General features: G+C 53.3%; 1 protein-coding gene across 4 annotated transcripts; it reads left to right on the forward strand.

The window, feature by feature from the left end:
- Nucleotides 1–10,012: 10,012 nt before the first annotated feature.
- LOC111158096 (ETS variant 4) lies at nt 10,013–24,574 on the forward strand. 4 transcript variants are annotated; one of them, XM_022519936.1, is made up of 13 exons: nt 10,013–10,058; nt 10,575–10,685; nt 10,854–10,947; nt 11,176–11,223; nt 18,089–18,142; nt 19,363–19,489; nt 19,878–20,039; nt 20,197–20,465; nt 22,507–22,581; nt 22,735–22,803; nt 22,977–23,149; nt 23,419–23,520; nt 23,834–24,574. In XM_022519936.1, the coding sequence occupies exons 2-13, from the start codon at nt 10,626–10,628 to the stop codon at nt 24,056–24,058; spliced, it is 1,458 nt and encodes a 485-aa protein (XP_022375644.1). In that variant the 5' UTR covers nt 10,013–10,058; nt 10,575–10,625; the 3' UTR covers nt 24,059–24,574. The 4 variants fall into 4 exon arrangements, with proteins under 4 accessions (XP_022375644.1, XP_022375645.1, XP_022375646.1 ...); XM_022519937.1 differs by having other exon boundaries at nt 19,896–20,039; XM_022519938.1 differs by having other exon boundaries at nt 19,366–19,489.
- The last annotated feature ends 1,568 nt before the right edge of the window (nt 24,575–26,142 follow it).

The following is a 26,142-nucleotide window of genomic DNA, read 5'->3' on the forward strand; positions in this document are numbered from 1 at the left end:
GGCCTCAAAGCCAACTCCCCTAGAATCCAAATGAACCTGACCACCAATACCCAGGGAATGAGATAGGTCCCTCCCTCGATGCTGGCAAACCAGAACCTCGGCTGAACAGCTACGGATGTGTGCCCAAGCAGCATGAGGAGAAGCGGGAGGAATAATCTGGATGGGCTGAAAAGAGCCCTCTCCCCCAACCCCTACGCCTCTTGCTTTCTCCTTCTCACCCTGGCCATCAGGGCTGACTGACCTCTCTGAGAAGTGTTCTCTGGTGACTGAGACTCAGCCTTTCCCACCATGGGTGCCCTTGACCCTGAAGCTACCCCACTACTGCCCACAGGCCCTGCTGCCTATCCACACATCAGCCCGCACACAGGGAGCCTGAGGTGGAGGAGTCAGTGAAGTGAAGTTGCACCAGGAAAAGGGAACAGCCACAGGGACCTTGCACCTGCCTGTATGTGCCCAGACATACAGAGAGAGACCAGAAAATGGCTTGTTCTTCTGAACTTGGCATTGACTACACATTATCTCTAGCCCTCTCACTCCTATGAGGTCATTGAAATCCAGAGCCAAGGGGGATCTTATTATCCCCATGGTACAGAGGAAGAATCTGATCTCCAGAGAGATTGCATGACTCACCCAAATCACGAAGCCAGTCGGAGGCACAACCAGGATTTGGATCCGGGCCTATCTCAAAACTCATGCCAGGAACACCAGAGTCAGTCTAAGACTGTGCCTAGGGCTCCAGCAAAGCAGAAGCACCACATTGTTTTTCTTTTAAATACTTAGGTATCCACGCACCTGGTGGCTCAATCGGTTGGGCGGCCAATTCTTGGTTTCAGCTGGGGTCAGGATCCCAGGCTCCCAGGATCGAGCCTGGGCACTCAGCTAGGAGTTGGCTTGAGGTTCTCTCTCTCTCTCTTTCTGTCCCTCCCCCACTGGCAAGCACACACATGCATGCTCCCTCTCTCTCTCATAAATAAAACTTTAAAAAATAAATAAATAGGGGGCATCTGGGTGACTCAGTTGGTTAAGCATCTGCCTTCGGTTCAGGTCATGATCTCAGGGTCCCAGGATCAAGCCCCACACTGGGCTCCCTGCTCAGCGGGGGAGTCTGCTTCTCCCTCTGCCTCTGACCTTCTGACCCTCTCCCCTCTCGTGCTCTGTCTCTCCTTCTCAAGTAAATAAAAAAATAACATCTTTATAAATAAATCAATACATACATACCTACATACTGTGGCATTGGTAAGGTAAAAATCAAACCTTTCTGCACCTCCTCTAAGTTATTCTATGGTTTCTATTGTTTGTATTTTAATTGCACAGCAGGTGGGACAATGGGCACAGCTGTCGCAACAATACAGAGAACAGCCTCCAGAAGTTCTAGTCCAGCTGGAGGAATTGCTTCTTGAACTACCTGTTCTCTGGTTGTGCCAGCCTCTGCTGGGATGAAATGTCTTTGGCTCAGGATACAGTCAGGCCTCGGTGCTCACCGTTGCACAGTGTGTGTGTAAGTAAACAAAGGAGAGGAGATTCCTGTTGGTGTGTGAGGTCTCTGTTTGTCGTATGGAGATACGCAGGGTCCGTGTCACCAAGAGCATACAAGAAACTGAAGGTCTGGGTAAGCCAAATGGGTTGCCAGGGGAGAGATTACAACAATCTCCCACCAGAGAACATTATAGGACTTCGGAATTTTGGACCATGTGAGTGCCTTACCTATTCAAATAAATCAGTAAGTGCTCTACAACGGTTACAACCTCAGTTTAAGCAAAAACAACATAAAATGTGCATTCTGGGGGCGCCTGGGTGGCTCCGCTGGTTGGGCGACTGCCTTCGGCTCAGGTCGTGATCTCTGGGTCCTGGGATCCAATACTCCCTCTTCCACTCTCCTTGCTTGTGCTCTCTCTCTCTCTGTTTCTCTGCCAAATAAGTAAATAAAATCTAAAGAAAAAAAAAAAGGAAAAGAAGAAAAAGAAAAGAAATGTGCATTCTGTGACTTGTTTTCAACGCAGCCAAAAAACAAAGGTCTGGTTACTGCCTCGGAGCAAAGCAGAGAGACAACTACAGAGAACGAAATGAGATCTAAAATCTCACCAAATGGGATTCATGAGGAATAAGGAAGCAGCCTGGGAAGTCAGGAAAGTAAGAGGGAGGAAACTGGGCAGAGAAGGGATCTGGTACCAACTAGGAGGTGGGGAAAAGAGGCCAAGGCTTTCCCAGCGTGAGTTTGCATTGACGGTGGGGTGAGGGCAAGGAGGAGACCTTTATTTTATCATTATTTTTTTTAAGATATTATTTATTTATTTGACAGAGAGAGATCACAAGTAGGCAGAGAGGCAGGCAGAGAGAGAGGAGGAAGCAGGCTCCCTGCCAAGCAGAGAGACCGATGCAGGACTCGATCCCCGGACCCCGAGATCATGACCTGAGCTGAAGGCAGAGGCTTAACCCACTGAGCCACCCAGGCGCCCAGGAGGAGACCTTTAAAGAGAGAGGAGCCCAGCTGGTGATTCGAGCCCTTGAGATACCTGGGAAGTCAAAATAGGGGAAGCCATGGAGAACCAGCCCCTCACACACCACTGGAACTTCGGGGACCCGTCACCCATCTGAGACTCGGTTTCCTTGTCTATAAAATGAAGGATTTGGCCCAGAAAGATCTCCAGGTGCCTCACAGCTCTAATATTCTCTGGTTTGACAGCTGCAGCCTTCGGCAAACGTGCATAAAATAGATTAGTTTTAAGCAGTAGTAAAAACGAAACTGAAAATCAGATTTATCATTTTAATTAAATATACTTTACACTCTCAATTTCTAGGGAGCCAAATGCTACCCCCCCCCATCAGTTTTCCCTTCGTGGGAGACATTCATGCCTGATGCGCAATTTCAGAAAATGCCGAACCACCTCCTAAGAGGACCCACAATTAACAAGACCCTACCAGGTATTTCTTATCAGGAAAGTGGGAATTGTTGGGGAGAGGGGGAAGGACATAAAAAGGAAATGTCAGGGAGGGGAGGGTCAGGTGGGGTCAGGGTACTGAGAACAACTTGCTTTCGTCTCCTCTCTCCCCTCTAGAAGCCTAGGTAGCCCTGAAACTGGGTGAAGCTGGGATGGGACCCAGGAGCTAGGAGCTGGGTCCCCACCCCCATGACATAAAGCAAATTGCTCCCTGAACTTTAGACAATCAACTATAAAATGGTACTAAAAACACCAGCTTCAAGGAGAGCTAGGCCAGTGTAAGAGAACGTATCTGAGAACGTTTAAGAAAGCGATCAAGTGTAAAGTGTGTGTGCAAACGCTGTATTTTGGAAACTCGAATTGGGATCCAGAATGCCTGGTCCCCTCTGATTAGGTACTATGTCCTCTCAGCATGCTAGTCCTTCCCCCCTGCTAGTCCTTCCTCCCAGCCACACAATTTCTCCACTCAGACACTTGGTCCCCACAGAGACAGAAGAAAGCAGATTCACCCCGAAGGGTGTGTCATTTCCTGGGCTCTGGGCTCTACTGTCCCCAGCCCGTAAATTAACAAATGTGGTTGTAAATTACCAGATGACTCTGGGCTGGGGTCACCAGTGGGATGGACCAGAATCAACAGGAGAGATAAATCTACATCTGCGTGGGGCTCCCTGAGTCACAGGGGAGCCCCAAGATGGCTCAGGGTCAGTCAGGGACTGGGAGTGGTAACAGAGGACTTTCTGTTGTGAAAAACAAAAACACTTGGAAACAAAACTGAGAATCCCCACGCCAACCACTCTTCCCCCCAAAACAGTCCAGAATGAGTCAAGTGCAAGGCTTCTGCCTGCTGTGTGCCACAGCCTTAGCGACACGGGGCATCCCCTCAGTTGCCCACTTCTCATGATGAGAAGAGCAAATATAGATGCTTAGAAAACAGAGGAGAGACTAAGTGACACGAACGGTGTTTAGTCTTTAAAAACAGAGAAATGGCCTTTGCTGAGTAGACACTCCCCCCCACCCCCCCCACCCCAGCAGGAGCTACAGTCCCTCATCATTCAAGTCTGCACTCAGTTAAAAAGGGGAACGTTCTGGACTCTGCCCAACTGGCCCCAATTCCATTCTAATCCTTCAGGCCGCTGACGTTTGTCTGTTTGTCTCTCTTTGACAAAAAGTGGGGGAGGGGCGAATCAAAAGAGAAAAAGGATCTTCCATCCTGCAGCTTTCAGACAGATCTTGCTGAGCTGGGGCACTTGGTCTCTAAGTATAGGGTTGAAAGCCGAATTAATAGGGTAAGAGACAGAACAGGACAAGGAAGGTTTTGCATTTTAGGGGGAGTCCCGAATGGCTGCGGGCAGCACGTATGAAAAGCTGAAGTCACCAACACCTTCTAAAAATAAAAATGACTCTCCTCGGGGGGCGGTTGGTCTCTCTTTGGCCTTCCAGACTCTTGCCAGCATTAGGCTCAACCATTCTCCCTGGGACAATATTCCAGATGAAAGGAGGACTCATGTATTCCGCCTGGTTTAAAAACACTGAAAGGCTAGGTAGGGGCTCCCAGCTGGCTCAGTCAGCAGGTCGTGTGACTCTTGTTCTCAGGGTCATGAGTTTGAGCCCCACATTGGGTGTAGAGTGCAGAGTTTACTTAAACATATATAAAAAACAAAACAGAACAAAATATATATATTGGGGAGCCAGCTGGTTCATTCAGTAGAGCACACAGCTCTTGATCTCAGGGTTCTGAGTTCGAGCCCCACACTGGGTGTAGAGATTACGTTTAAAAAAAAAAAAACTTTAAAAAAAATTTTTTTTTTTTTTTTTTTTTTTTTTTTGTCAGAGAGAGAGGGAGAGAGAGCGAGTGCAGGCAGACAGAATGGCAGGCAGAGGCAGAGGGAGAAGCAGGCTCCCTGCTGAGCAAGGAGCCCGATGCGGGACTCGATCCCAGGACGCTGGGATCATGACCTGAGCCGAAGGCAGCTGCTTAACCAACTGAGCCACCCAGGCGTCCCTAAAAAAATATTTAAAGGCTCTTGACGGGGTTTCTGACAAGTTCTTATACAGCTCCCCCAAAAGATGTCTCCCCAGGAGGAATCCTAAAATCAGCTTCTCCCAGGGATTGGCTTGGCCCCATAGAGGTCACTGTGTCCGTCCCTCTCCTCCTGAGACTATCACAGCTGCCACACTGAGACGAGGGTCTCTCTCAGGAACTAGAGTTTCTCCCTCAGATTCCTGACTTCCAACTCCATCTACTATGGGAGAGCCACCCTGTCCCCATGCCCTGAGAGTCAGGGTGACATGATCACCTTCGATTTCTCCCAAGGTTCTTGAGTATAACCCACCACAATACCCAAGAGAAAGAGAAGCCTGGTCTCCAAGGATTCATCATTTTTTTTAAGATTTTGTTTATTTATTTGAGAGAGAGACAGAGTGAGAGAGGGAACACAAGCAGGGGGAGTGGGAGAGGGAAAAGCAGGCTTCCTGCTGAGCAAGAAGCCCGATGCTGGGCTCCATCCCAGGACCCTGGGACCATGACCGGAGCCGAAGGCAGACGCTGAAGGACTGAACCAGTGAGGAGCCCCTATTTATTTATTTCAGAGAGAGATTAAGAGCAGGGAGAGGGGCAGAGGGAGCAAGAATCCCAAGCAGGCTCCACGCTGAGCACGGAGCTGCATAGCTGGATGCCTGGATGTGGGGCTCGATCTTACCACCCAGAGATCATGACCTAAGCTGAAACCAAGAGCCAGACACTCAACCGACTCACCCAGAGGCCCCTTCTAAGACCTCATCTTTAGGACTTTTCTCCTGAGACAGCTCTCCTCTACAGGGTGCCCTCTGGAATTGAACAAGACATCAGTTTTATCTGTACCTTTCCTCTTAAGCCTGACACGCTCCCAGCCAAGCTGGCTAGAAGGGCTCTCTTTTCTGTGGGGTGTCAAGGCTTCCACTCAGGCTAAGTGGAAGGTGAACATGAGCAAGGGAAGCTGTTACATACCACCCCCACCCAAGCACATCCTCCAGAAATGGTGCCTTTCCAACCATTTTTAAGATCATATATATTGGCAAGATATTTGTAAAGACATCTGCGATGAGCGGTGCATCGGGTGGTTCAGTCCTTAGGCATCTGCCTTGGGCTCAGGTCATGGTCCTGGCGTCCTCGGATTGAGCCCCACATTGGGCTCCCTTCTCTGCAGGAAGCCTGCTTCTCCCTCTCCCACTCCCCTTTCTTGTTTTCCCTCTCCACCTGTCTCTCTCTTTCTCTGTCAAATAAATAAATAATTAAAAAAAAAAAAGACATTTACAATGCCATTAGCACAGTGGTTCTTAACCAGGAGGTGGAGGAGGTGGTGGGGGTTGATCTCAGACCTGCCCGGGTGATGACCCTGATGAAAGTCACAGCCCCTCCCATCTGCAGAGTGCACCAGTATGGCTGTATGGCCGGAAGCCAGAGCAGCAAACTGGCCTCAGCAGGTGGCACATCCATGAATCCAGGCTGCAGACACTCTACGCTTTGGAGGGAGCGATGTGAAAGTGGGACTGGGAGCCAAGGACAAAAGAAAGCCCAGGAGTGGCACTTTGTTTTCGGTGGTCCTGACCCACCAGTCCACGGGGAAGATCCCATCGTTCCCCATCCCTACTGCCTGACCCTGTTCTCTGGTTCATTCCCCCTGGTGACAGATCTAGTCTGGGAGCCACTGAAGGGGCATAGGACACCACTTGAGCCTGTTTATCTCATTCATCTGGCCTTACAGAGTTGTCTCCTTGGGTTACCTCCTGAATTCCACCCTTTATGCCACTGGGACTCCGAGCTCTTCCAGACACTGGGGAAGCCAAGCCTTTGAAGACATTTCTGTCCCCCCTAACAGGTAGACTGAACAGATCACCCACACCCTGCCACTACACTCTCTGAACCGGGCCTGGGAGAGCTGGCTTCTGACCTCCTTGGCTCTTGGTCTTCTTGTCTGACCCAGGTGCCTCTCCCTTCTCATTGTGTCGTTGCTACTGCATTCTGCCCAGCCCTCTGAGCAAGCTCCAGGCTGCTTTTATATGAATATTTGCATATCTAAAACCCACATTGACACTTTATAACTTAGGCTCCTGGGAAACAGGTCAGAGTCCAGCCCCAATATACTAGAAAGAAGCTTTTACCCAGGCGACCTCTTTCCAAGGCGTTTTGGGGGGGGGGTACCTGGGTAATGTTGGGTTTCATCCCGAAGCCGTGTGTCCAAGAGGGGACTTCGAACATCCTTAATCTGGGGAAGTTCACAAGTCCACGTCCTGGCTTGGGAGAGTCCCCCAGCCAACCTGTTGTGTGTTCCCTCAATGTATAGTCCCTGTGACAAAAAGTCAGCTTGGGGTGCTCTCAGCCTGTTGAGTGGACCCTTGGAATGGATGTGTGTTGGCAAGGCCTCAGTTTCCCCATTTGTAAAGTGGACAAGACCCCTTACAGGATCACTGTCAAAGCTGCACGAGTTAATGGAAATCGAGCACTGGACATGATGAGCAGGAAATGTTGCTTGTCATGAAGTGATTACCAGCCGAAACCTCTATTCCTTCCTTTCCCCAAGCCCAGGAAGAGGCTCGAATGTTCCCCCTGGAGATGTCGCTGTTCGGAGTCTGGGTGTTGAATCTGAGGCCAGGTGACAGTAGGGGCAACAGCAGTGAATGGCATTTTTGCCTCACTCAGCCAGCCTGCTGAGCCAGAGCCGGAGGAAGAGCCGGAGGAGGGGGTGGCTCTCAGCTGGGACCCCGGATGGGGAGTAGAAAGGGAATGCTTACTCTCCGGAGAGCTGGGGACTTCCGGAGAAATGCAAAAGCTCAGAACCACAGAGGGCCCTCACCTGGAGCGCCCCCTCTGGGACCCACAGGAATCTTCATCATTGTCATGGAGACTACTTTGGAGCTGCTTTCCTGGAAGAATCCTCTGTCCTCCTCCCCCACTTCTTTTGGCCCCGAGACACAAGCTCCTCCCTAAACTGGTTCCATCCAGCCCAAAGCTGGGATTTGCTGGGGCTTGTCTCTCCTGCTTTGGGCAAGCTTCCTGCTAAGCTCGATTAGTTTGGTCTTTATTGCACATATTCACTGAACTAGTATTTCAAGGGACTCTCCTAAGCATGAAACAGCTAGGGGAAGATTTTAAGAGACAAAAGAGACCTCCTCAGGACCTGGAGAGCTTGCCATACTTCGGGATGATTATGAGGCAGAATGAAAGACATTGACAACGGAGATACAGGCGAGAATGTTGTGTGGGGTCCTTAAGGAACTGACTCGGGTTACCTGGAAAGCTTCCTGGAGGAGAGAGCCAATAGACATGAACCTCAAAGAATAGTTCCTCAGAGAAGAGAGAGAAGTTTATTTTCATGTGTCCACGATGATCTCCTGGAATGAACACTAAATAAAATAAATAGCCCTAGATGCTAGAGGTTTGGTGTTCAAGTTCCAGTTCTAACACTGAGCAGCCTAAAGAGCTTACCGGTATCATTTCCTTCTCTGAAATGCCACTGCCTCATTGTAAAGTGGAGGTGTTAGATTAGACAAATTTTGTGGTTTATTACATAAACTCTCCAGACAACATGGGGTCCAAACTCACAACCCCGAGATCAAGAGTCCCATGCTCTAAAGACCGAGCCAGCCTGGCACCCCAGGTTAGATGAATTTTGAAAGCAGCCCCAACTGGCCTGCAGTTCAGCTATTCTCTAGTGTGTATCGCAAGTAGGCAGGGGGCAAAATCGGGTTCTCCTCAAGGGAGTGTATGGACTGTAGACCCCGAGATTGTCTCAGAAAGAGGGCCTGGGGGACTTCATGTCCTGTGTGCCCCTAAGGCTACGGCCTAAACAGCCCAGCTCTTATTGAAGGGGTCTCTCTTGGTCACAGCTTTCTGCCTGGCACCCAGCACTGTGTCTGGCACAAAAAAAAAATGTTTATCCAACGAATTGGTGAATGATTGAGGGACTAGAGACTATGACCAGCTTTTTGGCTACACTGAAACCAGTCCTACCCCCCAGGTCATCAGATGTCTTAGGGCTTTTCTCCCTAAAACCCTGTGTTTGCGCTCAGGATTAAGAGGAAAGATGGCTGAGAGGGAACTGCACTTTCAGAGGTCCATGCGGGACGAGGTGGGGGGGGTGCTCTGGTTTCTGCTGCAATCAACAGAAAGTGGGTCACAGAACAGCTCTGCTGAGCAGACCCTGGAAGAAAAGCCTGGATTCCGTGCTAACTTACATTTATTGAGGGCCTACTGTGTACCAGTTATTGTCACAAAGGCTTAATTCATTTAACTGTGGCCTCAAGGGGCGGCACAGGAGAAGGTGGGAGATTGGGGGCTGTAAACCCCAGCTGCCTGAGTAACGGCAGCCAAGTCACCACCCCTTACTAAGCTTTCCTTCTCAATCTCTGTAAAATGGAAACAATAGAATCACTTCGCCAGGTTATGGGAGTGAAATGAGCACGTGGAAGCGGAACGCTTCATAAACGCTAGTTATTATTGTTCCTCTGGGCACAAGTCCGCTCGCCTCCCCGCAGGGCGCACACACAGACATGTTTACACTCCCACGTACACGCAGATGCAGAGACGTGTGCAGGCGCCAGTCGGGTCAGCCCGAGGAGCTCGCCGAGCCTCACACCCAGGGACACCGCGGAGCCCCGCCACGAAGCCGTCGGGTTCTCGGCTTCGCTCCTTTTCTCCCAGCTCTTTATGAATGAACTCCGGCCGCTGAGGAGTTTATTTTTTTATGAATGGGAGCCCGAGCCGTGAATGAAGCCGGGAGCCAGCCCCTACGTTCTGATTGGCCCCCGCGTCTGGGAAACTCCGCCCCCCACGGCTCGGCCGGGCGAGTCTCCGGATTGGCGGGCGTGCCCGGCCCTGGGGTTTCATTCACAAAAGTCAATGAAACAAAGGGAAAGGGGTTGGGGCGGGGGGGGTAAGAGAGCAGAGGCTGAGGCGGAGGAAATGCACCAATCAACGGCTCCCCCGGGCTCACAACTGTCGGCGGCGCCCGGAAAACAAGCGGGTGCGCGGGGACCCGGGGCCGGGGCCGCCTCGCTCCGGCCTAGCCCCGCGGCCCTCGGTGCGGCCCCGGGGCAAGCTCGCGAACCCCGGCGGCTCCAGCTCCGACGCCCCGGCCTCAGGTGAGGCGCGGGAGGGAGAGGGAGGGAGAGCCTCTGTGACTCCTCGCCTCGCCTCCAACACACTCTACACTCTCTAACCGCCGCCTCCGCAGATCCTAGGGCGGAGGGCGGGGTGGGAGGCGCTGGGAGTCCGGGTTGGAGGGGGCGCGGGAGTTGTGGGCGTGCGAACGGTGCGCGCCTCGCCCGCTCCTCCGCGCACGAGCGCGCGCGCACACACACACACACACACACACACACACGTCTTATGTAACCGAGCTTGGGCAGAGCAGGGCTGCAGAAAGCAGCCGAAACGGCGAGCCCGGCTCCCAGGAGCAGGTGGGACCTCCTTTGGCGGGAGGGGAGTGGTGGCGGCGCTCAGCTCAGCAGGCGGAAACCTTCCCATCGCCTGAGTGAGTCGGAGAAGTTTTGCTGTCGGACCCGGAGCCTCGGGACTGCCCCTCCCTGCTGCCCTTCTTACCCACCCCCACCACGCTGCCTTCCCTGGACCGTGTGCGAACGCAGCCCACCCCCCACCAGGTCTCTGCCCCCGCGCGGGGCCCAGGCAGTGCGGCCGGAGGGAGCGGCCGGATGGAGCGGAGGATGAAAGGCGGATACTTGGACCAGCAAGTGCCCTACACCTTCTGCAGCGTGAGCGGCGCGCCGGCCTCCACGCTCGCCCCCGCCCTGCACCCCGCCCCACGGCCCCTTCCCCGCTGCCCCCACGGGGTCCAGCACAGCCCAGGCCCTGTGTCACCCCGGGACCCCAGACCCGGCGGCCTCAGGGTGACTCGGGGGCATTCTTCCCCTTCCCCTCAGAAATCGCCCGGAAATGGGAGCTTGCGCGAAGCGCTGATGGTCCCGCAGGGGAAGCTCATGGACCCGGGCTCCCTGCCGCCCCCCGACTCCGAAGGTAAAGAGCCAGAGAGTCAAACCGTGACCCTCCTCACCTCCCACACCCCGAGGGCCGATCCTGGAGCCGCCTCCCTGTTCTCCAAAAGACTCCCCTCCAAGAGACTCTGATCATTCTTGAGCCCCTAACACCAAGGCGGTGGGGGGGGGTCACCACCCGGATCGTTAGGGCTCCCTCGGTCTTACCGTCGCCCCCACCTCACCTCCAATTCCATTATTCACTCCGCAGATCTCTTCCAGGATCTCAGTCACTTCCAAGAGACGTGGCTCGCTGAAGGTGAGTAGTTTTGTGACCTTTTCTATTATCGGGGTGGGGGATCCTCTCTACTCCTGGTATTCCAACCCCACTTCTCCTCTCTCCCAGCCTCAAGGAACTCTCCAAAGACCCCCCCCCCCCAGTCCCCTTACTCCTAGCTCTCCGCAGCGCCCAGTGTGGACACTTATATTGATACTTATTTTCTCTGCCCTGAGCCAGGCTTGTGTAACTAGGCCTGGGGATGAATCAGACCATTGTGTGGGGTATTTGCTTATTTGAATGGAACTTGGCCCCAGGCCCGTTTTCCTGGTTGAAATTTTCATTTGCAAAGTTTGTTTGGCAGCAGCATCCCGGCCGAGGTGTGTGTTGTGTTTGTGTGTTGGGGGGGGGGGTGCGGTGTAAGGGACTGGAGGACGCGGAGAAAGAGCAATTAATTTGTAACCTGTCTTCAGGAGTTGCCAAAACATTGATTTTTCACCCCTTTGGTTTCTCTTCTTCCCAACCCCCAGTGCTAAACAATTTCCTTCTGAGCCAAAAACACAACAGAAGTTTAAATAATTATCTTTTGCAGCACTTTGGCAGAGAGGGCCCAGGGCTTCTCCCCCCAATAGCCCTGATTGTAATTCTGATGGCAATCGATCCTCCCTCCCCCTTCTCTCCCGGAATACTTCTGCCCCAGGCAAATTCCCCCTACTTTGGCTAGGGTGTTTGCTGGTGGGTTAACTTCCAGCCGGCTGGTGTGGGGTCAGGAGCTGGGCCTCCTCTGGGTTGGGAGCTGTGTTCTCAGGGTCTTCTGGTTGGATCTCTCAGTGCGTTTTGGTGGGGCCTCAGGGTGTCGCTGGTAGTGGTAGGTAGAAGGCTTATGGTGTTTAGACAGTCTGAGAGGGAAGGGTTAATACCCCCATCTTAAGGTCCCTTTATTTTAACACTCAGAACACCAAGAAACCACACACTAGGAACCCCTTACTAAAGGCTTTTCTTTAGAATTTCCCCATCCCTTCACCCGGGTATCTTAGGTGATTTTTTTTTTTTAAGCTCATGCCCAGCTCCTCTGGAACCATCTTTAAACGCTTGAGGTAGAAGGGAAAGACCCCTGACTGGATCCTTGGAGTGAAACTGTCTGTCTTGACTACCGTGGTATCCCCAAAAATATGTGTATTAGCAAAATGGCTTTTTAGCATATAGCAAACACTCGAGACACTTTGTGGAATCCTGGAATCCGTGACCGAAGGGCTGTATGGGTGCTGGAGGGATCTGGGGTTCCTGGGGAGGGAACGATCACATCTTCCCCGACTCTGTAAGCCCTGTGTGCCCAGCTCTGAGTTATGGGCAGAACATATGCCCAGTCTGCCCATCCTCCTCTCAAGGTTCCGGAGCTGGACTGGAGCTGAAGAACGCAGGGGTGTCAGTTTCCACGGTCTCTCCAAGACTTCCTTTCCCAGTGCCCGATTTCTGTCTGGCTCGCCAGCCTTTTTGTCTGTCAGCAGAGGGTCCCTCTGCTCCCCTCAACGGGCAGCTCCCAGGGCTGTGTTATAGGGGGTAGGCTCAGAGGTTGGCATTTTGGCAATAGCTGGTCCATTTGTGCCTGGGTCTGGAATGGGAAGGGGAGGAAAAAATTCTCTCTCAACCTTGGAAGCCCCACCCCTAGGCGGTGGGGGTCTAGAGACAGTACCGGTGTCTATCCGCAAGTGTCAGCGTGAGGACGAGTGTGTGCTGGGAGTCCCTGTACATTTAAATCCAGTGGGTGGGGAGGTGGGGGTGGGGATCTCCTTGGTTCCCTCTCCTTCCTTCTGAGGGAGCAGCTCAGGTTCCCAGCTGGCGATGGATGGCCAGGCCTGAGAGGGGGATGCTGAGCCCACTCGCTCCTTCTCATTCTCTCTGCGGAGACAGATGCAGCTGCCGGGGCCCTGTCCCCCTGCACCATCCCAGCAGCACCCCAGCCTCCTCTCCTGCCTCTTCCCACCAGGTCAGTGACCCCAACAGCCCAGAGGGAGCTTTGGGGTGGTAGGGAGGGGACTAGCTTCTTTGGAAACTTGCCAGTGGTGGGGTAGGTACATCAGGAGGAATGGGGGCTGGAACCCAACCTCCCCACCGCAAGTTTGATTTTTTTTTTTAAAGGCCCAATTTGGAGAGAAGCAGTGGCTCCTTGTAGTGTGGGTGGGGCTGTGAAGAATTGGGGGGATGCCAGGTTAGGTCTGCAAGGATGGGGTTGTGGGTCAGTCTGATGTCTGGGCTTATTTATGGGTATAAGTGGGGCTGTAGAGACAGCTTAGACATCTTTGGATTTTAGGTTTTTCTAGATAGTGTTTGTGTCACGGTTGGGGGGCGTTGTCTGTTTCGGGTGCCTGGGGATCTGTTGAGTTGCTACAGAAAGAATCGGTCTGCTGTAGGGAGACCCGGGCTCAGGCAGGCTGGGCTCGGGATGTGTCTGGTTAGGGTCAAAAATGTGCTGCTTCTGATCGAAGGTTTCTTTCTGGGCTTGTTGGGAGCTCTTGGGAGCTCTCAGGGACAATGATTTGGGTGTAATTGGTAGAAAGGAACATTGAGTCTGGGCCACGTATGTCCTTTGTATGAGGCTGGGGTCTATAATGGAGAGTCTGGATTCACAGAACCTCTCGGTACGTTGCAGGGGTCCTTACGCCCTCCGATATCGTGTGCAAAATTGTTAGGGGTGCACCATACACAAAGGAATGTGGATTTTTCTAGGAAGAGAAGGTCCATAGGTTTTTACGGGATTCTTAAAGGGGTGGGTCTGTGCTCCCCTTTTCAAAAGGTTTACTGCTCTCAAATATTCCTCTATGGTCTTCAGTCCCTTTGCCCTTTGGTTCCCCTCCTAACCATCACATTTGCAAGTCCAGAAAGAAAGCCAGTGTGTGAAGGTTGTGCATGGAGAATATGTTTTACCCGTGTGCTGCCATGTAGTAAAAAGGAAGTAGAGTGTGTGGGAATCTGTGTGTATGCATGCCAGTGCCTCGGTGTGTCTGTGGGACGAGATGGGGTTAATCCCCTCCCCCAGTTTCTCCTAGCTACAATGCCTCCTTCTACATCTTTCTGTCTCCTCCCCTTCCAGAAGGCTCCTGTGGACAAATGTCCCTCCATAGATAGAGAACTGGTTCCTTCCAGTACAAGAGGCTGCTGGGGTGGGGCAGGGTTAGGGTGAGAGAGACAAGGCTAGTGGTGACACAATGGAGCAGAAACTCCAGAGAATGTCTCCCCCGCCTCCACTGGAACTCCTAAAGAGGCCCCCTCACCCTGGGATCGGACCCCAGGAAGGGGAGAAGGTGATGGGGTACAGATGGTGTAGGTAGATGGCCAACCTGGGGGGCGGGGGCTTAACTGCTTCGCTGCTTTAACCTCCCAGTTCTCTCGGAGCCCAGCTTGGGAGGCTCCCAAGCCCCTTCTCTTCTACTGACCACCCCCTGTTGGAGGGACTTTCCCTAAAATTCCTCTCTGGCACGATGCTGGCGTGGCACTTTTCTCATCTCCTCCTTCATCACATACCATGTCCCCAGGCAGATAAACTCCATCTTCACGCCCGGATGGAGTTGGGGGGCAGCCCCTGGCACACAAGCTTGGCAGCCAAAATTCAGCCAAGTCCACAAATAAGTAGAGTGGCATGTTCTTAAGATGGAACATGGTAATTAGAAATTCTCCTGCTCTCCAGGAACTCGGGGCTCAGTGTCACTGTTCCTGTTTCTGTTCTTGTTGGCAGTCTCTGAGCCAGGCCCTATCCTGCCCCTTTGGTTTGAGAAGCCAGTATTCTGGGGAGGGGCCAAGCAGAGACTGGGATTCATACCACAGCCCGTTTTTGTCTTGACTGCCTTCTCCTGGCCCTGGGAAGAAGATGGCGCCTCTTATGGGGTACGGTCTGTGTGCCGGGGGTAGCCTCCCCTGGGACCACTGGAGGTGTGGGGGTTCTGGTCAGACCTTCAGGCCTGAGGTGGGAGGAAAGGCAAGATGACCCCTAGGGCTCTGTAGCCTATGACTGGCCTGTGACGCCAGCAGGAGATGCCCCCAGCCCATTACCTCAGTGGAAACCGGCAGTTAATGAAGCCCCAAAGGGGGCCCGGAATGCGTCAGCCTCCCCCATGTTCTCCACCTCCCCTGCCCTTGGGACCCTCCTTGTCTAGGTAGCAGGGATAGAAATGTTCATCCTGCCAGCTTTAGGGGTATTGCCTGTGGCTGGACCAGAGGACACATCAGGGATGAGCTTGGCCCTTGTGCCCCTGAGAGTGTCCCCCACCCCTTATCTAGTGTTTCCCAAACCTGCCTATTCTGAAGGGCCACTGGGGATACTTGTTAAGAATACCTCGGCCTGGAGCCCAACCCATGCTTATGGACTGAGGCTCTGCAGGGGTGGAGACTGTGAAAGCCTGCGTTCTTTTTAAGTAACTTTGATGATCGAACTCATCACCCCGAGATCAAGAGTCACATATGCTGTACCTAGGGTCTGAGCCAGCCAGGCACCCCAGGAATGTGTATTTTTAACAGTATCTTGGGGATTCTGGATTTGGGTCCGTTTAGGGATGGTTGCCTTTGTGCCTCAGCTTTGCTCCTGAACAGAAAACACGCTCCTGTTTTTGCCCGGGAACTTCGTGTCCTGCTCATTCATTCCATCGCTTTAGAATAGTTTTCTGATGGTTTTTCGTGAGTTCTTCTTTAGCTGCTGGTGGCTTCTGATTCTTAAACCCCTCAGTCCCATCCCTCTGTCAAGAAGTCTACTCTCTCTAAATGAGTATTTTAAAGCTCTTGGCCCTTCTGATAGTCAAAGCAAGTTGAGGAAGAGTTCCTGCTAAGCGACAGCCTGATGTATCTCTTGTGAGATGTAATTTCTCTGGAGGGAGGACCTGCCCCCACAATTACCATGGTGGGGGGGGGGGTGCGGGGACAGGGAAGCCCCCAGGGAGAGGGAAGAGCTGGTTGGTTAGGATCCCTTCCACTCCTGCTCCCAGGTCTGCAGAGAGGACACCCACCAGCCTGAGGACGGGGTCATTGTGGTCATTGTAGGGGTCATTGTGGTCATTGTATGTTTATTCACGTAGCCAACAAATAAAGCAGCTATTCTTAGCCAGACCCTGTTTTCCCTGTGCTGGGAAGATAAAGCCCCTGCCCTCAGGGAGCTTGATTTTCATGCAGAGAAGGTAGACAAGAAACACATAAATGTAAGTAAATGAAGAAGATGCATAGGTAGCAGTATATGCTCGGGCAAAAATAAACAAGATGTGTAAATAAGGGCACCTGGATGGCTCAGTCATTAAACCTCTGCCTTCGGCTCAGATCATGATACCAGGGTCCTGGGACACCTGCTTCTCCCTCTCCTACTCCCCCTGCTTGTATTCCTTCTCTTGCTGTCTCTCTGTCAAATAAATAAGTAAAATCATTTTTAAAAAAAAGAAGAAGATGCATAAATGAGTTAGCAAGAGGCATCCAGGTAGCGGTGTGGTACATGCTAGGGCAAAGATAGCAGCCGAGAGGGACCGCTTTGGTGTGGGTGGTCAGAGTTGTCTGAGGAAGTGACAAAGTGAGCTAAGACTTCAGTGGCCAGAAAAAACAAAAAAAACAAACAAACAAACAAAAAAAACTCAGGCAGACAAAGGTCTGGGGAGGAGGAATCAAGAGCTCTGGAGAGGCAAGTAGGAGATGTGACCTGGTCAGACAATGGGGGGGCCTCAGGGGCTGACCAAGAGGAAGAGGTTGGGGTTCGAGGTTTAAGCAAGGAGAGAAGGGAGTGGACTCCTTGCAGAAAGCTGTGTGGAGAACCACCTGCTGTAGGAGGTGAGCAGGGAAGGAAGGAGTTCCAACAGAGGCTCTGGCTGAAATCCCAGGAAGAAACTGGAGCCTCTGCTGATGGGGAAGCCGTAGAGGCTGGGGTGTGTTTGGGTAGAGCTAGGCATGGAGCTATTCCCCAGCCTGTGTCCTGTGTCCTTCATCCTTACCGGCCTTTCTCAACTCTGGTTGTTTTAGCCATCAGTTTCTCCATCATTGTCTGCTCTAAGAGTGTTCTCTTTGTCTTCCACCCCTCACCTTCAAGCCACTCTCTTCCTGGACTCTCAGGAAGTCCTTCTTGGTGTCTACCCTTCCCCTTCCTACTTTGATCTATTCTGGAGAGAGGGGCCAAAGATTCTGAGGTCAGGAGTGGTACTTAGTTGTATGCCCACCTGAAGGAGTTGGAGAAGCAGGGTAAGAACTAGAAATCAAAGTCCAAAGGTCCTATGGCTGCCTCACCCCCAAACCCAGCTCTGCCCACGCTGGCACCCTGGGAATGTTTCTCAGACCTTGCCCTTTCTCCTAGCTAAACGCTGAAGACATGAGGCATGGTGACCTGCCCATGTCCCCAGCCACTTTCCTCTCCCACTGTCCTCCTATTCACCTCTCCTGATCCGCCCCCTTTTCTCCATCCCATCTTCTTTCCCAAGTTCTCCACTTCCAGAGTTCACCCAGGAGGTTGTATAAAACACCGATTCCTGGGCCCAGCCCGATTCAGAATCTCCAGCAGGTTATCCTAGGTTTCATAGGATGTCAGTGTAATGCCTACGCATCCCAGATGTGACTGCTGAGAGCTGAGAGCGGGAGCTTTGTGAACTCCGCAGGGCAGGGCTGCCTTCACTTCCAAAAAATGGAGGGAATAAAGACAAAGCATCTAGGAAAAGACTCTGGAATCTGCTCAGACAGGTTCTGGGAACTTACAGCGTTGCCTCCAGGGTCTTAGTGGAGTCCAGACATGGAGGCCTCTAGGACCTGGGGTGGGGCTGCTTTCAGTCCTAGGAAGGCTGTTTTCCCCTTCGGGCCAGTGCTAATCTGCAGGGCTGCCTTAATGGTGGGGGGGGGGGGGGGGGGGCCGCGGGGGGGGGGCCCACCCAGACTCATCTCTGACTTCTCTCTGCAGCCCAGGTACCCGACAGTGATGAGCAGTTTGTTCCTGATTTCCATTCAGAAAACTGTGAGTGGAGGGCCCTGGATTGAGGGACTAGGGAGTTGGGGAGGGCAGGAAATGAGTCACAGGGATAGAGAATCACAAAAGATCAACTTGTTCTCTCCTAAAGAAAAGGGGGAAGAACAGGGCTCCCCATTCTTGGATTTGGATGCCAAGACCAAGGCAGTAACTGGGAACTGGAGACCTTGGTTCAAATCAGGGTTTGCACCATCCTTGCTGTGTGCCCTGCGCGTGGACATTTCCTCCCCTTGCCCCCCCATTTCCTGAAATGAGGGGTTTGGACCAGTTGAGCAGGGCCCAGTTCTACCCTTTTAAGTTACTTTTGTGCAACTTGGGGGTGCGGGAGCAATCTTGCCCCGCAGGAGACGTGTGGCAACATCTGTAGACATTTTTGGTGGTTGCGACTGAGGGTGGGGTGCTACCGGCTTTTAGGGGGTAGAGACGAGAGATGCTGCAAACACCCTATAATGCTCAGGACAGCCCCCCCACAAGAAAAATTATCTGTCCCAAAGGTTCTCAGTGCACTGTTGAGAAACCCCGCTTTAATGTCACATACCCCGTTCTCAAGCGTCTTCGTCGTTGAAATGAACTAGGGCACAAATAATGGGAAACAGACCATAACCGAACAGCCCATCACTGGCGTTGGACTCAGCGCAGTAGGACAGGACCTCACGCTCGCTCGAAACCAGCTCCGCCGCTCAGTCCAGTGGCTGGAGTTTTCGGACCCAGCAAGGGGCCACAGGAAAGACCAATGTTCTTCACTGATAATTAGGAGCATGTGCTTAATGGTAGTCAGCTGACATGCCAGCAGGCGCATATCCAACCTGCGCCAGAGAAAGAAAGATCCTTTATAGCACCAAAGAAGAAAACATGTCTCTCCCTTGGAATTTTCCAGGGCATGCAGGAAAACCACAGGCCCTAGGTTGGAGGTGCTCACGCCTCCAAAGGTGTTTTTGGGGGTTTGGGGTTGCATTAAGTGTTGAATTTTAGACGGTCTCTTCGGTTAGGATTGGACATTAGCCCGATGTATAAAACCAGACATAGTGTAAATAGCCAAACTGCCCTTAAAAGTGTCTGACCGAGAGTCTCTGAAAATGGAGCCCCAGGGAATCACCCGGCTGGTCCGCAAAGAGCAGAAGGTGTCAAAAAGCAAAAGGGGTCAGGAGCTCCCCTTGCCTCCTCTGTGACCCACTCTGGCCTCGCTCTGCCTGCTCCCCCTCCCGCAGTAGCTTTCCACAGCCCCACCACCAGGATCAAGAAGGAGCCCCAGAGTCCCCGCACAGAGCCGGCCCTGTCCTGCGGCAGGAAGCTGCCACTCCCCTACCACCATGGCGAGCAGTGCCTTTATTCCAGGTGAGCCCCAGACCGGCCCTGGGAAGAGGGGAGGGGAGAGGAGGGAGCAGTTGGGCAACAGTGGGATGCAAGTTACACAAGACAACAAAAGGTTTTCTGAGCCCCTGTAAGGGAGCCGCACAGGCTCAGGATTTCCTCTGAGTGGTTGGGAGGGCAAAGCCTTTCCACTGGAGGAAGCCATCGGCTCACCCAGCCCACTTGCTCTGGCTACGGAGAGGCATTCTCAAGATTACACCCATTTTCAGGATTTAGGAGAAGGGAAAAAAAGAGTTCACTCAGGCCATTTCTTTCCCAGCACCCTCTGCTCCTCCTCCTCTGGGGATAAAGTGTTCAAAGATGCTCGCCCAGCTTCTCTGCCCCCTCACCCCTGTCTCCCCCTCAACTCCAGTGCCTATGACCCCCCTAGACAAATCGCCATCAAGTCCCCTGCCCCCGGTGCGCCCGGACAGTCGCCCCTGCAGCCCTTCCCCCGGGGAGAACCACGGAATTTCCTGAGATCCTCCGGCGCCTCCCAGCCCCACCCTGGCCACGGGTACCTCGGGGAGCAGAGGTAAGGAGACGAGGAGACCCACAGATCTGTGGGCTGGTTCTTCCTCGGTCCCTGAGTGTTCTCCAGCGGCTCCTAAGAGACCTGGCGTGGGGCGGGGGGAGTGGGGGGACACAGCTTAAATTAATCTTCTCTTCCTTCTCCTTCCAACCACATCCAGCTCTGTCTTCCAGCAGCCCTTGGATATTTGCCACTCCTTCACCTCCTCCCAGGGAGGGGGCCGGGAACCCCTCCCAGCCCCCTACCCACACCAGCTGTCGGAGCCCTGCCCACCCTATCCCCCCCAGAGCTTCAAGCAGGAATACCTCGACCCCCTGTACGAACAGGCGGGCCAGCCCTCGGTGGGCCAGGGTGGAGTCAATGGGCACAGGTACCCAGGGGCGGGGGTGGTGATCAAACAGGAGCAGACGGACTTCGCCTATGACTCAGGTAAGAGATGCTCCTGGGGAAGGGGGCTGGAGGAGTTTTGCTGGGATTGCTGGGGAGGATGGCATTGGTTCCATTAAACCCAGGAGGTCTCCCTACAAGTTTTTTACCTTCCCACCCAGATACCTCTTCCTTCATCCAGCCCACCCAGACGCTCCCTTTTTGTCATAGATTCCGAAGAATTGTCATTTTTCAGTCAGCAAACTTCTACTCAGAGGAAAGATAAGGGTGTGCAGCTCCTTGCTTTCGGGTGGCTTGTGGTTTAATAGGAAAGTTGAGGCATCGCGTCTCTTTTCTCTTGGCAAGTGGTTACGGGGGTTACCTGCTAAGACCCAAGTGCTGGGCAGGACCATGAGTTGTGTGGAGCTGTAGGACACAAAGATAAATAGGATGGGTCACTGGGCCCAGTCCCCACAGAAGCTCACACATATTAATGAATTTGGGGGCGCCTGAGTGACTCAGTTGGTTAAGCATCTGCCTTCAGCTCAGGTCATGATCCCAGAGTCCTGGCATCGAGCCCCGCATCTGGCTCCCCTGCTTGTGTTCTCTCTCTCTCTCTGACAAACAAATAAAATCTTAATATATGTGTAAATGGATTTGAATGAAGAGAAACAAGAACTTGAAAGGAGCCAGGCTCCTAGTTCCCAGTGGGAACGCCGAATTACTGAGTGGTTTCCACGCTCTGTCCCAGCCTCCAGGCTGGTGGAGCTGGGTACGAAGTAGGGCTGCTTCAAAATCTAGTTCCACCTGACCGTTGACAAGAGTGAGGGGCACTCAGCCAGATTCTTGGCCAGCAAGAATGTAAAGCCTCTGTTGCCGAGGGAGGGCCATTCGCATTTAGGAGAGACCTGGAAAACCTTGGCTTCTGTTACATTGTCACCATCCCCAAATTTGAGTTTATCTGCAAGCTTGTGTGAGAAAAGAAATACTGGGATTAGAGTAGGCTCAGGGCAGGCTAGAGCTTTCGGATTTCCCATTTCCTAATGTGCCATCTTTTAGGGGCAGGGGGGATGAACCACAAACCCCCAGGCTGCCCAAGTGAGAACCACAAGGGTGTGCCTGCCCTCCAACTTGGGGCAGACGCTGAGCCATGCCTGGCAGTGAGGTGGAGGAAGGAGGAGGGAAACGCTCTTGCTGCTGACCTTCAAAGGATGTAGACCGGAGGAGATCTTGTTTCATGCCCTTGAACTCCTGCCCCCCCCCCTTCGGCTTCCTCTCAATGGAGTCAGGAATTCCATTCACAAAATGGAGGCACGAATGAGCCCACCCTCCCGCCTCCTCCCAGAGGTGTCAGGTTTCACCATCTCATTCATAGGTGGGAGTGGAAGGGATAGGGCGAGAAGGGGCTGGAACTTGAACGCGTGGCTTCACACAGCCCGCCTCCTCCAGGTGGAGTAGGGCTATTTCAATCCTAAGGAATGGAAGGGAAACGGAGCAAATGGGCTTTGCTGTCAGACCTGAAAAAACACGGCCCAGTGCCCACCGCCTCTTCCCCAGACACAGATACGTTCTGGTGTGCTCTCGCTCTCCCTCCCACCTCTCTCCCTACGGGTCTTCCCCCAGCCCCCATCCTCCTCCGTTTCCTCCCTTTACACACACACACTCACTCACTGTTACACTTTTTTCTCTCTCCCCCTCTCCTTCTCGGGGCTAGGAACCTGACCTGCTGACCGGAGGTTAGCCCATTCCAAAGGAGTCTTAGGCATGGACACTGAACCCTTTCCCCGGAGGTTCATCCCTCCCCTCCCTCCTCCCCCTGAACTCACAGGAAACAGCTGTTGCCTGGAATCCTGGGCCTTGTGCAACAGCTTTGCCGGGCCCAGCTGCTGCCGCCCAGGCCCTCTGGCCCAGACTTCAAGCTGAGAGGTTCAAGCCTTGCGCTCCCTCTGGGTGAACTTGCCTTGGGATTTGGTGGTTGGCAGGCAGCCGGGGAAAGAACCGGAATGCAGGCTGGCAGGAAGAAGTTCTTGAATGTGGTCAGGATTGCCACCCCCCTCCCCCTGCAGCCACCTGTAACATCACCCTTCCTTTCCTCCCCTCCCAGATGTCCCGGGGTGTGCGTCCATGTACCTTCACACTGAAGGTTTTTCTGGGCACTCTCCAGGTGATGGGACCATGGGTAAGGCAGACCCCTCCTCTCTGCCAAGCTCCCCACATTGGAGGGGGGAGTCCTGCTGTCCGGGAGGGTCCTCTGGCCAGGAGTCCCTCCAGGAGCTGGGGGCTTAGCGGTGAATCCCCTCTAGATCTGAATGACCCCCAATTCCTCCCCAAGGTTATGGCTATGAGAAACCTCTGCGACCATTCCCAGATGATGTCTGCGTTGTCCCTGAGAAATTTGAAGGTCAGAGAAGTGACTGTTTGTGAGAGGGTCAGGGTCTTCGCTGTGCCCTCTGTGTCCCCACCTCTCTCTACCCCCCCAACCCAGGAATCCCATTACCCCTGGGGCGAGGAGAAGGGGTTGCTTGGGGGACCAGAAGGCACAAACCTGACGGGTCCTGCTTCTGGTGTCCCCAGGAGACATCAAGCAGGAAGGGGTGGGTGTGTTCCGAGAGGGACCGCCCTACCAGCGCCGGGGGGCCTTGCAGCTGTGGCAGTTCCTGGTGGCCCTGCTGGACGACCCGACCAATGCCCACTTCATTGCCTGGACCGGCCGGGGGATGGAATTCAAACTCATAGAGCCTGAGGAGGTGGGCCTGTCAGAGTCCGTGCCTCTCCTCCCTGTGTCTTTGGGGCCTGGAGATACTGGGACGTGGGAACATAGCAGATGCCTCCCCCATCAGTTAGTTTACCTGAGCTAAATTCTTATCAGACCTGGGTCTGCGGGCTGCTGCATAGCCTGTAGGACCAGCTTACCATTTTGTACGGAGAATCTCAGGTGCTCTTTCTGACCTGCCCTCCCACCATTTTTTGTGTGCTGAGCTAGCACCCCCATTCCAGAACTCTGTCCTTTGTTCAGGTTGCCAGGCTCTGGGGCATCCAGAAGAACCGGCCGGCCATGAATTACGACAAATTGAGCCGCTCGCTCCGCTACTACTACGAGAAAGGCATCATGCAGAAGGTGGGGGGCCAAGGGCCCAGGAATGGGAGGGGGCGGGGCAGCAGCTGCAGGAAGATGGTGGGGACAGGGGAGCACTTCTCAACAGGCGTATGGGAGCAGATAATGAACCAGAGGGAAGGAGAAATTGCAGACAAGTTTTCCCTCTCCCAGAAAAGTGCCACATAGAAACTGAAAAGCCTGAAGTTTGGAGAACAGGAAGTGTGTGGGGAGCTGGCCTCCGGAAGGGACCAGCACGGGAGAGAAACACGTTGGGCTGTGTCCCTAACCCTCCTGGAGGGAGCTCTAGGTCCACCCAGCCCCTCTCTTCCCCCAGGTGGCTGGCGAGCGCTACGTGTACAAGTTTGTGTGCGAGCCTGAGGCCCTCTTCTCTCTGGCCTTCCCGGACAATCAGCGTCCAGCCCTCAAGGCCGAGTTTGACCGGCCGGTCAGTGAGGAGGACACAGTCCCTTTGTCCCACTTGGACGAGAGCCCTGCCTACCTCCCAGAGCTAGCTGGCCCTACCCAGCCCTTTGGCCCCAAGGGTGGCTACTCTTACTAGCCCTGCCGCCGGTGGGTGCTGCCCTGTGTACATATAGATGAATATGGTGTTGGGGAAACCCTCACTCTGAAACCCACAGATATCTTTGGAGCAGATCCCCACTGGTCCTTTGGTTGCCCCTGCCCAGACTCTGAGCTGCCCACCAGAGTTGATGGGAAGGAAAAATGGAGAACACTGCAAGTGTCAAGGTGGGCTCTAGAAGCTCCTCCGGGGGTGTCACCTTCAGCCTCTTTCCAGGTCCTGCTTAGAGGCCCAAGCCACACCCCTCTCCCCCCACACAGGGAACAAAAGTTTGGTCTGTTCTGGGGACAGAGAAGGAGCGTTCCCACTTTGTCCTGGTAGAGAGGGGTGCATTGAGCTCCCCAGATCTCCCCCTGTGGGCAGAAGAGGCAGACAGAATCCTAGATCCTGCATCCCACTCCAAGCTGTGGCCCTGGAGGATCCTGCTTGTCCATTCTTGGTGCTCTGTGTTCCCAGAGGCAGGGGGAGGGTGGAGTAAGGAACCTGGGGTGGGGGAGGGGCTGCAGAGTGGAGGCAGGGAGGGCTGGGTTCCGGCTCCTAGGGCCCTTTGCCTCTTCTCTGCCTTTTCCTAGGCCCAGGCCTGGGATTCCACCTCCACCTCCAACCTCCATCACATCTGCCAGACCCCAATAAAGGCCCCTGCTTCTCCTGTTAGTTGTCCCATGTCTTCTTTGCTGCCGTGGGAGGACCTGGGGTTGGAAAGAGCCTTGGCCTTGGGGCAGATGACCAGAGTCTGGGGCCTGGCCTTGATGCTTAGCTTCCCAGATGGATTTGGAAAAAGACAGTTGATCTCTGACTTTTCCTCTGAAAAATGGACTCAGTGATACCTGTTCTTTCCCCTGTTCTATCCCCACTCCAGGATTATTGTGTCAGAATCCGGAAATAATGTTTGATGGGTACTTTATAATCTGGCCTGGTGCCCCCAGGCCACTGGCTGTTCCAGCCAGGCAGGAGCCAGACAGGGCTAGCTTGGAGGCCCTCCTGGGGCTTCCTCAGGCAGAGTTTGGCCTGTGGTTTCCATGATGCTCTTCCCATGACCACACTGTCTGTGTCTATACCCCAGCTGTGTGTCCACCCTCCTGCTGTGGCTCCAGGTTTGTTTTTGCTAAAGGGGGGACAAGAGTTTATATGGAGAGGATCTGGAGAATGGGGAGAGAAAAAAGGCCCCCGGGGCAAGAGGGTGCAGGAAGAGCTCTGTGTTCTCGTCAGAGAAGGTGAAGGACACTGGGTCTTCTGGGTCTTCAGGGAGAGGGGAATAGAAAACACCGGCTCCTTCCCCAGATTTAGGGGAGACCAGAATGCTGGGGCTGTTCTCCATGCGTAAATGGGAAAGGCAAAGCTGAGAAAGTGGTAACACCTAGGGAGGGAGGAGACCTGACAAGGAGTAGCAGTGCAGGTGTGAGGGGCAGAATGGAAGGTTCTAGATTCAGGCTCTGGTGAAAATGCACTCTCCAGTTAAACCAGAATTGCTGCCTTCGGAGCCTGCAAAGGCTCAGCCCTTATTAAGGCTGGAGCAGCTTGGGTCCCCAGCCCCTGAGCCCTCAAAGGAACAGATGCCTGTCAACCACTACCCACAAATGAAAAGCAACGTTATTGTTTTCCTAGAAACTGAAAACATCAACTTAACTTTTATAATTGAGAGCAAGGAACAGGACATTTTAAAATATAATTTTTTTTAAATATACATGTTTTCTTAAAAATACATAATTTAACTCCACATTAAAGCCAGACCATCTGGGTGGGAAGCTGTAGACGTCGGTGGAAACCCTGAGGTCCTGAATGCGTAAAGGAGTGACCAAGATTTGGGTGAGGAGTGATATCCACCCACCCCCCCAGACCTGTGACCTCTACCCTCTGGGACTGTTTATTAACATGCCACTCCTCACAGCTCTTTGTTCAAATCCCTCAACTTGGAGGGCCACTACTCAGAGGAGGCAGGCAAGCTCTGGACTGGATGAAGGTGAACCCTGGACCGAGGAGTTGAGTTTACATGAGCAGCACTGGGATCGTCCCCCACATACACAAGCACATACTCGGCACATGCACAGGGACAGGGAATCCCT

The sequence above is a fragment of the Enhydra lutris genome, unplaced genomic scaffold (genome assembly GCF_002288905.1).
Source record: "Enhydra lutris kenyoni isolate GAN:26980312 unplaced genomic scaffold, ASM228890v2 scaffoldscaffold57, whole genome shotgun sequence".
Lineage (NCBI taxonomy): Eukaryota > Metazoa > Chordata > Mammalia > Carnivora > Mustelidae > Enhydra > Enhydra lutris.